We start from the raw sequence: 18414 nt of genomic DNA on the forward strand, positions 1-18414 counted from the left end.
GAAACCTGCAGTGAAGCCTGTGACTCTCAGTACATCATTGCATGCTACCTGAATGAAGGAAACCTGCAGCGAAGCCTGTGACTCTCAGTACATCATGCATGCTACCTGAATGAAGGAAACCTGCAGCGGAGCCTGTGACTCTCAGTACATCATTGCATGCTACCTGAATGAAGGAAACCTGCAGTGAAGCCTGTGACTCTCAGTACATCATGCATGCTACCTGAATGAAGGAAACCTGCAGTGGAGCCTGTGACTCTCAGTACATCATGCATGCTACCTGAATGAAGGAAACCTGCAGCGGAGCCTGTGACTCTCAGTACATCATGCATGCTACCTGAATGAAGGAAACCTGCAGCGGAGCCTGTGACTCTCAGTACATCATTGCATGCTACCTGAATGAAGGAAACCTGCAGTGGAGCCTGTGACTCTCAGTACATCATGCATGCTACCTGAATGAAGGAAACCTGCAGCGGAGCCTGTGACTCTCAGTACATCATGCATGCTACCTGAATGAAGGAAACCTGCAGCAAAGCCTGTGACTCTCAATACATCATGCATGCTACCTGAATGAAGGAAACCTGCAGCGAAGCCTGTGACTCTCAGTACTTCATGCATGATACCTGAATGAAGGAAACCTGCAGTGGAGCCTGTGACTCTCAGTACTTCATGCATGCTACCTGAATGAAGGAAACCTGCAGCGGAGCCTGTGACTCTCAGTACATCATTGCATGCTACCTGAATGAAGGAAACCTGCAGCGAAGCCTGTGACTCTCAGTACATCATGCATGCTACCTGAATGAAGGAAACCTGCAGTGAAGCCTGTGACTCTCAGTACATCATTGCATGCTACCTGAATGAAGGAAACCTGCAGCGAAGCCTGTGACTCTCAGTACATCATGCATGCTACCTGAATGAAGGAAACCTGCAGCGGAGCCTGTGACTCTCATTACATCATTGCATGCTACCTGAATGAAGGAAACCTGCAGTGAAGCCTGTGACTCTCAGTACATCATGCATGCTACCTGAATGAAGGAAACCTGCAGTGGAGCCTGTGACTCTCAGTACATCATGCATGATACCTGAATGAAGGAAACCTGCAGCGGAGCCTGTGACTCTCAGTACATCATGCATGCTACCTGAATGAAGGAAACCTGCAGCAAAGCCTGTGACTCTCAGTACATCATGCATGCTACCTGAATGAAGGAAACCTGCAGCGAAGCCTGTGACTCTCAGTACTTCATGCATGATACCTGAATGAAGGAAACCTGCAGTGGAGCCTGTGACTCTCAGTACTTCATGCATGCTACCTGAATGAAGGAAACCTGCAGCGGAGCCTGTGACTCTCAGTACATCATTGCATGCTACCTGAATGAAGGAAACCTGCAGCGAAGCCTGTGACTCTCAGTACATCATGCATGCTACCTGAATGAAGGAAACCTGCAGTGAAGCCTGTGACTCTCAGTACATAATGCATGCTACCTGAATGAAGGAAACCTGCAGTGAAGCCTGTGACTCTCAGTACATAATGCATGCTACCTGAATGAAGGAAACCTGCAGCGGAGCCTGTGACTCTCAGTACATCATGCATGCTACCTGAATGAAGGAAACCTGCAGCGGAGCCTGTGACTCTCAGTACATCATGCATGCTACCTGAATGAAGGAAACCTGCAGCGGAGCCTGTGACTCTCAGTACATCATGCATGCTACCTGAATGAAGGAAACCTGCAGCGGAGCCTGTGACTCTCAGTACATCATGCATGATACCTGAATGAAGGAAACCTGCAGTGAAGCCTGTGACTCTCAGTACATCATGCATGATACCTGAATGAAGGAAACCTGCAGTGAAGCCTGTGACTCTCAGTACTTCATGCATGCTACCTGAATGAAGGAAACCTGCAGCGGAGCCTGTGACTCTCAGTACATCATTGCATGCTACCTGAATGAAGGAAACCTGCAGCGAAGCCTGTGACTCTCAGTACATCATGCATGCTACCTGAATGAAGGAAACCTGCAGTGAAGCCTGTGACTCTCAGTACTTCATGCATGCTACCTGAATGAAGGAAACCTGCAGTGAAGCCTGTGACTCTCAGTACTTCATGCATGCTACCTGAATGAAGGAAACCTGCAGTGAAGCCTGTGACTCTCAGTACATCATTGCATGCTACCTGAATGAAGGAAACCTGCAGCGAAGCCTGTGACTCTCAGTACATCATGCATGCTACCTGAATGAAGGAAACCTGCAGCGGAGCCTGTGACTCTCAGTACATCATTGCATGCTACCTGAATGAAGGAAACCTGCAGTGAAGCCTGTGACTCTCAGTACATCATGCATGCTACCTGAATGAAGGAAACCTGCAGTGGAGCCTGTGACTCTCAGTACATCATGCATGCTACCTGAATGAAGGAAACCTGCAGCGGAGCCTGTGACTCTCAGTACATCATGCATGCTACCTGAATGAAGGAAACCTGCAGCGGAGCCTGTGACTCTCAGTACATCATTGCATGCTACCTGAATGAAGGAAACCTGCAGTGGAGCCTGTGACTCTCAGTACATCATGCATGCTACCTGAATGAAGGAAACCTGCAGCGGAGCCTGTGACTCTCAGTACATCATGCATGCTACCTGAATGAAGGAAACCTGCAGCAAAGCCTGTGACTCTCAATACATCATGCATGCTACCTGAATGAAGGAAACCTGCAGCGAAGCCTGTGACTCTCAGTACTTCATGCATGATACCTGAATGAAGGAAACCTGCAGTGGAGCCTGTGACTCTCAGTACTTCATGCATGCTACCTGAATGAAGGAAACCTGCAGCGGAGCCTGTGACTCTCAGTACATCATTGCATGCTACCTGAATGAAGGAAACCTGCAGCGAAGCCTGTGACTCTCAGTACATCATGCATGCTACCTGAATGAAGGAAACCTGCAGTGAAGCCTGTGACTCTCAGTACATCATTGCATGCTACCTGAATGAAGGAAACCTGCAGCGAAGCCTGTGACTCTCAGTACATCATGCATGCTACCTGAATGAAGGAAACCTGCAGCGGAGCCTGTGACTCTCATTACATCATTGCATGCTACCTGAATGAAGGAAACCTGCAGTGAAGCCTGTGACTCTCAGTACATCATGCATGCTACCTGAATGAAGGAAACCTGCAGTGGAGCCTGTGACTCTCAGTACATCATGCATGATACCTGAATGAAGGAAACCTGCAGCGGAGCCTGTGACTCTCAGTACATCATGCATGCTACCTGAATGAAGGAAACCTGCAGCAAAGCCTGTGACTCTCAGTACATCATGCATGCTACCTGAATGAAGGAAACCTGCAGCGAAGCCTGTGACTCTCAGTACTTCATGCATGATACCTGAATGAAGGAAACCTGCAGTGGAGCCTGTGACTCTCAGTACTTCATGCATGCTACCTGAATGAAGGAAACCTGCAGCGGAGCCTGTGACTCTCAGTACATCATTGCATGCTACCTGAATGAAGGAAACCTGCAGCGAAGCCTGTGACTCTCAGTACATCATGCATGCTACCTGAATGAAGGAAACCTGCAGTGAAGCCTGTGACTCTCAGTACATCATGCATGATACCTGAATGAAGGAAACCTGCAGTGGAGCCTGTGACTCTCAGTACATCATGCATGCTACCTGAATGAAGGAAACCTGCAGCGAAGCCTGTGACTCTCAGTACATCATGCATGCTACCTGAATGAAGGAAACCTGCAGCGGAGCCTGTGACTCTCAGTACATCATGCATGCTACCTGAATGAAGGAAACCTGCAGCAAAGCCTGTGACTCTCAGTACATCATGCATGCTACCTGAATGAAGGAAACCTGCAGCGAAGCCTGTGACTCTCAGTACTTCATGCATGATACCTGAATGAAGGAAACCTGCAGTGGAGCCTGTGACTCTCAGTACTTCATGCATGCTACCTGAATGAAGGAAACCTGCAGCGGAGCCTGTGACTCTCAGTACATCATTGCATGCTACCTGAATGAAGGAAACCTGCAGCAAAGCCTGTGACTCTCAGTACATCATGCATGCTACCTGAATGAAGGAAACCTGCAGTGAAGCCTGTGACTCTCAGTACATCATGCATGATACCTGAATGAAGGAAACCTGCAGTGGAGCCTGTGACTCTCAGTACATCATGCATGCTACCTGAATGAAGGAAACCTGCAGTGAAGCCTGTGACTCTCAGTACATCATGCATGCTACCTGAATGAAGGAAACCTGCAGTGGAGCCTGTGACTCTCAGTACATCATGCATGATACCTGAATGAAGGAAACCTGCAGCGAAGCCTGTGACTCTCAGTACATCATGCATGATACCTGAATGAAGGAAACCTGCAGCGGAGCCTGTGACTCTCAGTACATCATGCATGATACCTGAATGAAGGAAACCTGCAGCGAAGCCTGTGACTCTCAGTACATCATGCATGATACCTGAATGAAGGAAACCTGCAGCGGAGCCTGTGACTCTCAGTACATCATGCATGATACCTGAATGAAGGAAACCTGCAGCGAAGCCTGTGACTCTCAGTACATCATGCATGATACCTGAATGAAGGAAACCTGCAGTGGAGCCTGTGACTCTCAGTACATCATGCATGCTACCTGAATGAAGGAAACCTGCAGTGAAGCCTGTGACTCTCAGTACATCATGCATGATACCTGAATGAAGGAAACCTGCAGTGGAGCCTGTGACTCTCAGTACTTCATGCATGCTACCTGAATGAAGGAAACCTGCAGCGGAGCCTGTGACTCTCAGTACATCATGCATGCTACCTGAATGAAGGAAACCTGCAGTGAAGCCTGTGACTCTCAGTACATCATGCATACTACCTGAATGAAGGAAACCTGCAGCGGAGCCTGTGACTCTCAGTACATCATGCATGATACCGTCTTGATCGACCATGGAGCATTACCATCTCAATCACATACCTCCCGATATTTGGATAGGCAGCATTGGGATGGGGGCATGGTAATATTCCCCGGGGTGTGCCTAGCGCTTGGAAGAGCTATGTTGCCTCGGTCTGTCCACTCTTTCCCATCAAACCCATTAATTGCCATGCGCACTAGTGAGCACAGAACACGTTCACTGCTGCTGTGCCATGTAGAGCAGCCGTGAACAGAATACCTACCAACTATCAGGACAACTTTATCTCGATCAGGATGGTGGGACAGTCGCGCCTAAATCAGGACGGTTGAGAGGTCTGCAATCAGGTTATATTTACCACATTGGATCCTAATGTATTTTTTCATAGGCCTCCTGAATTTTTAAGCATATATACAAAACAATAGTAGAGTGTAAGAAATTAATTTAACATGCAGTCCTGAAACATGCAGACTGTTTATGGCACCCTGGCATGGCTGGGACTTGTAGTTCCACAAAACAAAATGGCGTCTGTTTTTTTTTAAAAAAATTGTCATTATTATCCTACTACTCACAGGGGTAGGAAGAGCCCTAGTTCTTTCAGCACTGCGTTGGGTGTCCCTAGAGGGGGGGCCCGCTCGTTTTTTTTCGGCGGACCCTAATTCCCTAGGGAATCCAGCCCAGCGCTGAACAGCCTGTGGTTGGTGTGTCATTATGGCAGGGGGACCCCTGCCGCGTGTCCCCCTGCTATGGTGCCACCCACCCCGGGCTGGTTTGCCTAGTGCTGGTTGCATGAAAATCTGGGGGGATCCCACGCAAATTTTTCTCCGATTTTCCCGCAACCAGCAGTAGTCTGGCAGCACTAGGGTTAATAGTGGTCTGGCGGGGGGACCCGACGCTTTTTTTTTATTATTTTTTTATTATTATAACTTTTATCCATTTTTAAACTTTTGACAGCTGCCGCACCTCCGACTCTATAGACAGACAGTGTAACAGTGATGTGTTTACTAATCTTGCAGCTAGGACACACAGAAGAGTTAGCTAAACACGGGAGTGTCTGACATCGCAGCAAATTGCCAGAGATGACCAGCGGTTTTTAAGATCAGAGTAAAAATCGCAGTTTAATACATCTGGCACCTTGGGGACAAAACTTGTGGGTTATCACCAAAAGCAATTTTGTGCTACACAATTGACTTTGTGTCCCACTTCCAAATTCTGTAGACCCAATTAACACCCTTATTTACGAGAGTGTACACAATTAATTGCGGTACCTGCCACAATGTTTTGTTTATATAATTGATTTTGTCCAAAAAACATACTGTTGACAAACAGCACCTTATACAAGGAATGGGGAGTGATAGTTTTAGTTTAATCAATTCTGCTCAATGTAGACAGACCCTTTAAAACCTAACAATGCTCTGGCATATGTACCATGGGTGCAGGGTGTGCAGCGCACATGTGCCCATGAGTTGTGCCATTCTCTTGAGCTTTGGGCCCAATGTACCCAAAGTGATGGCTCTGCCCCTTGTCCTGGCTTCCCTCTTGCACAGGGTCCCACTCCATTGACTACTGTACAAAACAGGTTCGTTAATAGTATTTTATAGAGATCTGGCCAGATTTCTATAAACTCCTGTTAACTAAACATTTGGTTTATTAGTTGTGAACATGTTTGAAGGGAATTTTAAAATAATATTCTGTGTAATCAAGACTTTAAATATTAAATATGGCGCTTTTTAGGCACAGAAACTATGCAGCATATGATCTTGCAGCTTTAAAGAGTCGAGATTGAAACGTTATCCTCTTTATGATTTTCATCATATGAAATTTTTTCGTGCAGTACAACTTTACTTGCCATTTGCTAAGCTCATCATCAGTCATTTAATAGCTTGCAGGTGACTGTAGAGAACAAGGCAGCTAGAATTCCCATCCTACAAATCCATAAATCAAAATACGTGTACATGGTTTTGAATGGAAATAATTGGCATTCTTTTCCAGTATAGCTATGTCCATTATCCTGTTGTTTTACTATAGTCCAGGTGTTAGCATTTAATGTGGCTCTGGATACTGACCACACAATTTATTCTCCCATATAGATCTAAGTATACATTTTCCACCTTGACATAATATTATTAATAATACTATACGTCATAAATATTTTAAAAAATTGGAAGTTATCATACAAAATATACTTTTTCTTTGATAAATATGCATTACTTTATTATCTGCTTTAAATACACCACCACACACAATATGTTCATGAAATAAAGCCCAATTATCCATATCTTCCTTAAACTAATGGTTACTAGCTCAGATGCTGAGAAGTGATTTGATTGTAGCTTCAGGAAATTGTATTGAGGTCAGTAGTTCATTATCTAGGCAGAAAGCTTGTAAAGATCAATGGACATTAGATCAATGGATGTACCTGTAGGCACAGTTCTGATAAGATTCCTCACTCCAATTTTCTGACCTCATTCAACCAGTCTATATATGGCCTATATACAGCCTTTGACTATACTTAAAAATTGCAAATTTTTTAAAGTTCTAAAAGAGTCTTACACAGTTGCTTCAGAAAGAAATGATGTTTGCAGACTTGTGAAGAAAAATGAATTCCTATGTCAATGATTTGCAACACAGATGTAGTGAAAGATCACAGAAAATAGGAACATAGTAAAAAAGGTCAGATAAATAAATATAAGAAGAACAGAGATCACAGATCTTGCTTGGCTGACCAGGGCAGAGGTCTACAGGGACAGCAGGGTCAAAGGTAAATAGGTATTTAACCTGCAACTTAGATGTAATGTCTTGTCTTACAGATTTTGTCATGCTTATCTACTAAAAATGCTGGTCATTTCACCATCTATCAATTATTACAGATGCAAGCTAGTTTTAACTTGCCCATATGCAATAAATATATATTAGCAGAGCAAATAGCAGCAGGAACACTGGATACATAAGGGGAATCGCAATGGGGAAATACCATACTCCAGATAAGTAAAATGTATATTGTATGCAAAACTTTGTGTTTAGCTTAACATATTGATCTCAGCTGCAAATTAATAATTTTCTTTTTTAAAACCCATTTTTGCCTTAATTTTAGGTGTATGAAGTTAATTCACTTGATTATAATTCACTTTATTAAAGCAGAAAAACATTAAACCAGTCACTGTAGAAATCCTAAAACAGTCACCTGATGTCAATTCTAACTGTCACTATTTATCTCAACTGAGCCCCTTTCCTCTTCTCCTTCAAAAAACGGCTTTTGCTTTAGTGCTGCATAGGTACTTGTTGTAGCTATCCACTTTAAGCATCAGTGTACCTGGTGGTAGTCTGTACCACCATTCTCGCTCCTGGAAACCGTGCCAAGACAGATGTTTCCCATGCAGTTCAGCGGCAGCTGCTTTCACAAAGAGCAAAGTGTAGATCACCAAAGGAGAAACAGAGATGGCAATAGCAATGACATTTTGGCTCACTGGTCCAGCATCTGAACCGAGGTGGTATTCAGTAGATCTTCTAAACAACCTCGTCTCTAGTGTGATGACTCATCACAATTACCATGTAATTTCCCTACTAGCTTCACACATTTTAAATATTTGAATTCTATGCAGTAACGTTCCATCATATGGGACTAGTATACACTAGAGCTCCTATGCCCTCAGTATACAAGTACAGCTGCCGCATCACAAATTTTTCTTAACACACTCAAAAAGGCCACATGCAGCATTGAGCTGCCATTAACCTGCATTGTCATGAAACCTTCCGTCACGGTGTATGTGAGGTGCATAGGTGGGTAATGCAGTTCCTCACTTGCACTTTCAAGCCCTGGTTAGCTCTCTGGTGTGTATAAATGACCAGAGGGTGCACGCACATGCAGGTTTTCAGCAGGGTCTATTTAAGGTGTTGTGACATTGCGTGCATTGCAAACAAATGTCTCAATAATAGGGTGTCACAGCATCTCTATAAAAATAAACTATTTACACTCCTCTTCACTCCAGCAAGATACTGGAGTTGTAAATAACACTAAAATAAATATGTACATATTTATCGCCTTTCTCACTCCAGCACAGTTAAACACCCCTCCTCTGCGGGGGCCATATCCCTTTGTCTATAATACACAGAGCCGTCTTAACGCATGGGCATGCTGGGCAGTTGCCCGGGGGGGCCCAGGAGCATAGGGGCCACATAGGCTTGGCAACTTTTCAGTATATTACTCCAGGAAATTTATTCAGAACCTTCAAAACCTTTTTATTAAAACGTTTAGGTGGACTAACCACCTTAGTATCAGCTGTTATCTGTACATGTGATCTTGCTGTTGCAAATACATATCTTGACCTTGATGAAAACAACCTACACATACTAATTGTACATAAGCAACACAAAATCAACACATAATTTTTTGAAGCCGTAAAGCTGTAATAAAGTTCTAATAAATATTTTTAATAGTCCAAGTCAGTTGCCTTCCCCTATTTATCTACTAAACATAAATAATGAAAGAAATGGAACAGAACACAATGAAGTTTGATGGCTATGATGCGACAGTGGCTTTGTTTCGATTTTAGGTAGGGCCCCAATGCACTGCTTTGCCTGGGGTCTATAATGCTGTTAAGACGACCCTGATAACACACACTTGCTGTTTTCTTTATGCCCCTCTTGGGATTCTTGCACTCACTCGAGTTTGTGCAGGATCCGACATCCTCCTCGTCCGGAGCACTCAGTCTTGCTTGGTGGATCTGACACTTTCATTACTGGCCTATTGCAGCCACTTCCCTCAGCCTTTGGGCTATTACACCCCCTCTGGTGTTCTCTCTGCCCCTCTGGGTCAAATTATATACTGCTGCATTGTGTCTTGCAGCACTCTCTCCATATGGTCTCTTTACATGCTCTCCACTCTATAAACATGTGGACTCTAACTGGCTCCACACTGCTTTGGCAGGGACCCCCCCCCCTTATTTATTGGGGTCCACCCTTTTATTTTCCCTCAGGAGCTCTTCTTTATTATTATGGGGACTTCTCCCTCTGTATTCGCAGCCATGCATTGAGGTAATTTCTCCCTCAAATCTGTCCCATTTCACTAATATACTCTCAAATGACATTCTTTTGCCCCATGTGGCAGCAGGACACAAACGTGCTCCAAAATTTACCAGGTGATGCCAGCACCTCCTCCCATCCATCCTGGGTCACTGGCTGTCACACTCTCCCCACACACTTCTCCTCAGCTCATAACAGCCTTATATTGCTAAACAAATGTTCATGTTGTGTTTTCTCTGGGTCTTAGTGCTGGGGTCACACATTCAGTAACCTGGAAAAAATTTGCCCTCTTGCCAGCATTCCCAAACATACGGCAAAATGAAGTAAATTAAAATTCCTATTTCTCTTATAAAACACACTTATTTTATAAACTCAAATAGACCACTGACGAAATGTTAAAAACCTACGGTAAGGACAAGAGACAATCTATGGTCTAGGGAAGATAGGTGAAGCAAAACACATTAAAATGGTTTATTGAAGCAAGGAAACACCAAGAACCTAGAAAGATGGGGCAGGTCTGCAACTGCTCAGTAATGAGGTATCTTTTATTATTTTTAGTAACTCCTTTAGTATCTAGCATTTATGGATTTGGAAGCTTAAAATAATTTCAATTCTCAAACATCAAAGCAAAACACTTACCGACATCTGTTATGTATGACTTCCCATTGTCTGGCCATTGGATATACTGATTTGTGAAGTAGTTGCTGCCATATCCCAGAATAAAACCTTCCAGCTTGATACTTTGATAAGGACGGTGAAATTTCATGACCAATGTATCACCAGTGATGTTAATGTGAACCTTCATGTTTAGTTTCTTTACTGTGGAAGAAAAGACAGTTTGTAAAGATCAACTTATGTTTTAATCAATCACATTTGCATCAAAGAAAGCTTTAGGACTTCCATTGAAGCAATATATTTAAATGTTGTTACCATTACTGTTTCATAGTTGCTCCAAGCTATTCTACTTTCGCTACAAGAAAACACTATTTTATAGTAGAGAATGTGTGACATTTAGGGATATATATATATATATATATATATATATATATATATATATACACATATACACAGATTCTAGTTATCATTTATTTAGTAGATCTAGAAAATGACAGCTAGAATCTGATTGGTTGCTATAGGCAACATCTCCACTTTTTCAAACCTGCAGTTTAGTAAATATACCCCTTAGATTGTAGGTAGGTTGAAAAATTCTTTAGGGCATCTGTTCTGTATTCTACCAAACACAGAGGGAAAACAAAAAATGTGATTTTATATTTTTGCCCCAAAATCTTAACGTGCTAAATGGAGTGACGAATGGAAAAACTTGAAGATGTTCTTTACAGATCACAGTAACATACTGATTTTACACTACACACTAACATACAGCTTTTACACTGCACACAGCTTTTACACAATGCAAAAGACCTTGCTCATAACACCACTGAACTGCTGCTAAGTTCCTCTATGGCAACAGCTAAGGACAAACTAACAAAGGCAGCCCCATTGTCTGTTTGCATTCCCACTTCATAATACATATTAATTCATTTTAATGAGGAGGAAATCCAAATGTGAAAGTAGACTTTGTTGTGCTTTGACCCAACAATACATATTTGCACCCTTAAGTGCAGGGACTGTACATCATTTAAAACATAAGCAGTTCTGGACTAATGGGCAACTTGATGCACACTGGAGGCATGAAAATAATTCTGCACTTAAGGCAAAATTAGACACAGTAGAGCAACTTAAGACATGCAACTTTGAACTGCCAACATTCCCAATATTCCTATTGGAAATGTTGCTATGTATGCACTTTGCTATATATTATTCCCACAGTGTCTGTAAAGGATATACCTCCCATAATCCACTGCTACATTTACTCTATCTACAGTAGTAGTTATGCACATCAGCCCCAAATAGTACTTCCACAGATCCCCTGAATAAATAGCTCATCTTTTGGACAGGCTGTCAAAGTATTTAAAAATTTTATTGGCGTCATGCAAGAAACAGATAATCGTGTAATAAATATCTGCATAGCATAAATTGATCACTGGATTGTATATCGTTTTGCAAAATTGTAATACTTCTTTCATGCAATCAGACTTGTATGCTATGTATGATTCTATAATCCACTTTTTCTGTGTATTTTAATAATCTAAACTATCATGGACTCCCAGAAGTGTCAGTTTGTAAACAAAGTACAAAATAGTCTTGTGCATGTTCATACTTGCCAATATTTAGGAACAATGCACAGGGATACTTTGTTGCTGGGTAAGTGCATCTAATCACATTGGACATAATCTAGGGGTCTATTTATGATAGGGAGAAAAGCCCCATCTCTGGTAAAATGGGTGTTTTTGCCAGAGATGGGGCTTCTCCCTATCCATCAAGGACTAACACCATGCTGTCACACTAGCCCGGTCACATATGCGCATATTGCCACAACAATATAATAGTATGTCCAACAAATAGATATCATGATCATGTATAAGTTTTTCTGCACAAGAATGGTGGGAGTTTTCTAATTGATGATACTACCTACTAAAAAATATTTACAAAATGAGAGCTTTTTAATTTTAGGAGCTTCTTACAGAGAACAGAAATGGTTTTAACCCATCTTGGTTATTTCTTGGCCTCCTTCCGTCCACTGTCAGAGGGAGGCAGGGCAGGAATGCAGCTGTCTGAACAGCTGATTGATTGTTCTTGACAATTGTAGTAAAGCAGAGCATCAAAATCAGCAATGCTGCTAACCCATGAACTTCAATGTCATAGTTTATTCTCTGTTCTAGAGTGGGAAAAGCATATGACCTTCTGTCTTCGGAATTCCACACTAAAAGTGCATGGGGTACTATTGCCTCATAGATTAGTTCTCTGATGTGGGAATGCACAAATAAACATTTTATTTCAAATGTACAGTGCCTGCAGCACAATAAGAACAAAAAACAATTTTTGGACATTGCCTCTGTAATCTCAAAGGCATTTGTTATATGTTTGGGGTAATAAGTGTATTTTAATGAAAAAAATGTTGAGCACTCAGACGAAGACATGGAAGATACTTTGATTAATTGTTTATTTTTATTTAAACAAGAGCAATAGACTCTATTGATTCTCGGAGCCCACTTGGGGTCTCAGTTTTCAGCGGACTGGGAAGAAAAAAAGAAAAGGAGTAACATGACAGTTAGAAAGCTTGCTCTCTCAGTAAGATACTGTACTTACATTTCTGTATATTTTCACTAATTAGTAGACATTTCTTACTTGGAACAGTGGCTGGGATGTTCCAGGGGATGTACTGATTGATTGACTGTTAGGGCTTGGAATGGGATTAGGGTATGGACTACTGGCATACTTACAAAGCTATTGATAAAAACCAAATCATACTTACCTATGGTTCAATAGCTCGGATGTATCCTCTCTGAACAGCCCCTGCCTATCAATCCTAAGGAAGCAGAACTTTAACTGGATTTCCTTACTCATGAATTCTAACATATGCAAAGGCCAGTGCTAGTCAACAATCTCAGCTTTTCATAATGTCATATATATGAGTTACTGGCACATGACCAAATACAAATAATACAGACAGACAACAGTCTGGTTTTGACTCCCGAGCAGGTACTGAAGCCAAAGATTTCCATCACTGTAAATGGATAGGCTGCTCTACATAATGGAGCACTGTTTCATGACTCTTCTGTGGGGCTCTATAGGAGCATAAGATTTGCATCTGGTATGTTTACTAATTAGTGCTCTCATCTTTATCTTACATAGAAATAGTATCCTTCTTTATATTCATTTTAGTTTTGTGTGTTTAATGTGATGTAGTGCAGACATTTCCAAAGGGTGGTCTCTACTAGGTGCACCCCTAAAACAGAGCCAAGAACTAGATATTGTATTGAATATATTTCTTCAATTATTATTTCATTTTTAAGTGGAGCTGAAAGTGCAAGACTGTATGTGGGAATCGGCTAGTTTTTTTGCTTTTCATTTGAAAATCAAATCTTCAAATAAAACTTTGTGCAGCTTTACAAAGACTGTTGAATGATATTATACTGCTGGCCAGTGGTTGAAGTGGAAATGCAGAAGTGGCGATATGGAAATTTAGAAGTGACAGAATGAAACACGTAATGTGAATGTAAGTGAATGGAGTTTTACAGTGAAGGCAATAGGAGAAGTGGTGGTATGGCATACCCCCTTATAGACCCCCCAATACGACCATTGTTGCTGGGAGAAGAAATGGCTGACCTGACAACCTTAGCTCTGATAGACAGGGGAGGGAACTCTATTTCAAGATTAAAAATGCAGAAGCAGTGATAGATATACACCTGCGCTCAGTGACTGGATTGGAAATTCAGAAGAGGCGGTATGGAAAATGTAAGCAAATAAAATTTGATAGGTTCGGGATTAAGGCAGTAAGAGAATTGGCAGTACGGCATATCACCGCATACCAGTCTACTTCCACCATTACTTGCGCAACGTTTCAACTTCACTGTAACTTGTCCATTGTAAGCTAGATTAGTATACACTGAAAACAACACACAGCAAGCAAATCAGGTTAACTGAAGTACTGTAAAGTAAAAGGAAAGAAAAAAAAAAAAAAGCATTCAACCAACACAGATCAGGCCAAAAGTCTTTAGAATCCTTGTAAAAGTCACTCAGCTTAATAATAAATTGCTATCCGTTTCACCACGGAGAAAGATGAAATGACTAATTTCAGTTCATGTAAAATCACTGTACAATGCTGAGATTAATGATCAATCCCTCATCGCATTTACAGGATCACTTTCTCTAATCTAGTAATGATCCTCCATAAATTGTTATAACACAGCTTCCAGCCTGGTGTGACTGATTGGTTTTAGATAGCAGTTACAAGATGTCCATATAATCAAAGATTATAGAATTTAACAGCCACTGATAAAAGCTCAAGGAAGCTTTTCATTCCTAGTGGAAAGAGGAAAAGGTACATTTGTTATATATGTAGTTACCTACGTTTTTTTTTTGGCTTGCATTCCTGAAATCTACGATAAGGAGTTTAAGGTATTCCAGACAAATGAGGCATGTTTTACTGTAATAAAATATGATACTCTGTTTCAAGTGATCTAAATTCAATAGGGCTCAATTGACTTAACTAATGCAAAATAAAAGCCTTTGTGTTCGTCCTTCATTTTTATAGATTTTGGCAGATGTAGCTTAAGACTTCTTTTACTTTCCATTTACATAACAGTAATATCTCTGTGTATTAAACTGAGTTTTATTCTAAAAATACTGCATTAAGTGATTACATGTATTTAACGTTTGCCTTTTTTCCCCCACAACCATTTCATGTTTTCTCAGCTGAGAAATAAAAACACACTAATGGCTGGAAATCACCCACTTTGGCGCCAAGTATTACACACCTATTGTTACTTTAAACCACATGTTTACCAAAAATATAATGTGGTCAGTTAGTCCTTTATTTTGAGATTATTGTATATTCCTACAGAGATGCAGCATTGATTCGGACTTTATAATCAGAGGAGAGAAAGTTACCTAAACCTTCAGTGATGGTAGATGAAGTTATTTCAAAATATTTTTCGTATTTATAGGTCTAAAAATTTGACATCATGAAGCACAAGAAAAACAAAAGAAAAACAATGAGTGATTTGATTTTCAGAATTGGGGACCTATTTACTAATGGCTGCATTTCCCCCCTTAAGTATCATCCCTTATCACAATGATAAGGAATTATATTTTGTGTCCATTTATTTAAAAAAACAACAACAAAAAAACAGTGGTAAGAGCCTGTCCCAGAGATGACTCACCTTCCCTGACAACTCCTGGTTCTGACCAGCAGTCTTTACTACGCATGCGCGTCCCTCGATCAAGCATGCACAGAGCCATTTTTCATTACTTAATGGAGGGAGTACAGGAAGACTGCTGGAGAGGGATCTGAAGAAGTAATAACAAAAAAAATAAGTCTAAAGCTCTGTTTTAGAAAGTATTCCTAGCTAGGCTTGCATTTAAATAACATTTCTCTCATCCTGGCCAGATTGGCTGTGCCACTTCTCCCTCATCCTATAGAGCTCCATGATTCCTATCTCCAACACTACCCATCTATATAAAAGAAATTATAATATTCTACTATTAGTTGATAAGTACTATGGTCTTTTTTATAGTTGTTTAATCTCTTGGATTGTCTATGAGACTCCCGAATTAGTGGAAAACTTCCCAGATTCTTGAGAGCAGGCAATTCTCACAGAACATGCTTACCTGCCAAAAGGTGGGCTAGGACATGACGAGAATTGAATCATTGAGCAATGTCCACCTCCGTAAAGACCAAGTTGCAGGGTCTGTGAATTACATAATCCCGCCTGGACCACTGGGTGTTTACTTGATGCAAATAGCATCAAATACCACTCACATCTTTTCCTACTTTGCCTCTTAGAAGCAAGGTAGGAAAAGCAGTCAATTAGGCGATTTTAAGCAAGCATATGCAACCAAACAAGTCTACTATTTCATCTCATCAGAGGTAAATATTCATAGAAAATCAATAATAAATGGTCAGCCAGCCACGCCTCACATTATGCTGCACCAAGTCTGGGCATACATGACTTACCTACAAAACTAAATCTCTTCCACACAATGCAAATCAGCTTTCGATCCATAAAAAGACTAAATTACCACAAATCACCAAGACGTCTGCCGAAGCACATGTGATTGTGGAGCAAGATGGTAACATTTGCAGAAGAGCATAGACCATGGGAGGAGCTAAGCGGACGATGCATGGTTGTTTTCAGCCTATAATAGGACTTGAATTTTTGCACCAGGTCAGAACTGATGGGTTTCATCTTATACTATTCATGGGAACTGTTTTGTGCACGTTGTTGTGCATGTTGAACTTTGATGTCAGCCAATGATATGTGCAATAAAAATTCTTAGAAAGCAGCTGCTGGAATTTAATGTTCAAACAAGTAAATATTTTTAAAGCAGTTCTCACAATTTGGGAAAATTATTTTAATGAGGAAGTAGGTAAGTAGTTTAGTTGTAAAGCTTTTCCGCTATCATAATGGAGGATGCATACAGATTTCTTTTTGCAGGTTGCTAGCCATCAAAAAAAGGAACAGAGGTCTATGAATGAACAGATTGTAATGGTCCAGATAATTGTTACTCATAATGAAGGACATTTGTTCCATTTCTACATGGTCATTTGGGAGAATAATTTATATTATATGCAGCAAATAGGCTGTGTCATTTCAAAAGTGCAATTAAAACACAATCTCACAAACAAAATTGCCATACACCAGCCACCGGAATGGAGAAGCTGCCATACACCGGAATGGAGAAGCTGCCATACACCAGCCACCGGAATGGAGAAGCTGCCATACACCAGCCACCGGAATGGAGAAGCTGCCATACACCAGCCACCGGAATGGAGAAGCTGCCATACACCAGCCACCGGAATGTTGAAGCTGCCATACACCAGCCACCAGAATGGAGAACCTGCCATACACCGGAATGGAGAACCTGCCATACACCGGAATGGAGAACCTGCCATACACCAGAATGGAGAACCCGCCATACACCAGAATGGAGAACCCGCCATACACCAGAATGGAGAACCCGCCATACACCAGAATGGAGAACCCGCCATACACCAGAATGGAGAACCCGCCATACACCAGAATGGAGAACCCTCCATACACCAGAATGGAGAACCCGCCATACACCAGAATGGAGAACCCTCCATACACCAGAATGGAGAACCCGCCATACACCAGAATGGAGAACCCGCCATACACCAGAATGGAGAACCCGCCATACACCAGAATGGAGAACCCGCCATACACCAGAATGGAGAACCCGCCATACACCAGAATGGAGAACCCTCCAGCCACCAGAATGGAGATCCTGCCATACACCAGCCACCAGAATGGAGATCCTGCCATACACCAGCCACCAGAATGGAGATCCTGCCATACACCAGCCACCAGAATGGAGATCCTGCCATACACCAGCCACCGGAATGGAGAAGCTGTCATACACCAGCCACCGGAAAGGAGAAGCTGTCATACACCAGCCACCAGAATGGAGAACCTGCCATACACCGGAATGGAGAACCTGCCATACACCAGAATGGAGAACCTGCCATACACCAGAATGGAGAACCTGCCATACACCAGAATGGAGAACCTGCCATACACCGGAATGGAGAACCTGCTGTTAAGAGCGTTTTGTCGCTATCCAATAATGATTGTCGAATCTCGATTTGTGTTTCCAATGCACAAATATTTATTCTCAAAAAGTAGCAGAATAATTAAAGCGAAATAATGATAAGTATAGCTGTTACTTATCGCAGGCGCTCTGGATCCAGTGTACAGTCATTCAGGTCTGAAGTCTGTGGTCAAGGTGACTGAACACTACATGAGAGCTACTGCTTATATGCAAACAGAGATACAGTGAAACAATGCAGATGGTATAGCTTGCTTCTATTGGTCCAAGCTTCAGGAGGGTCCAGGGAGTTGCACATCATAGGCTGATTCAAT

At 41.8% G+C, this 18414-nt stretch overlaps 1 protein-coding gene across 30 annotated transcripts in view; it reads right to left on the reverse strand.

The window, feature by feature from the left end:
• The window catches only part of ABI3BP (ABI family member 3 binding protein), a 310231-nt gene that overhangs the window by 231748 nt on the left and 60069 nt on the right, over positions 1 to 18414 (reverse strand). For all 30 annotated transcript variants that reach the window (XM_075194852.1, XM_075194849.1, XM_075194847.1 and 27 more), the window contains exon 2: positions 10547 to 10726. In XM_075194852.1, the coding sequence (XP_075050953.1) occupies positions 10547 to 10726 (180 nt within the window). The remainder of the gene's footprint in view (positions 1 to 10546; positions 10727 to 18414) is intronic.

The sequence above is a fragment of the Mixophyes fleayi genome, chromosome 2 (genome assembly GCF_038048845.1).
Source record: "Mixophyes fleayi isolate aMixFle1 chromosome 2, aMixFle1.hap1, whole genome shotgun sequence".
Lineage (NCBI taxonomy): Eukaryota > Metazoa > Chordata > Amphibia > Anura > Limnodynastidae > Mixophyes > Mixophyes fleayi.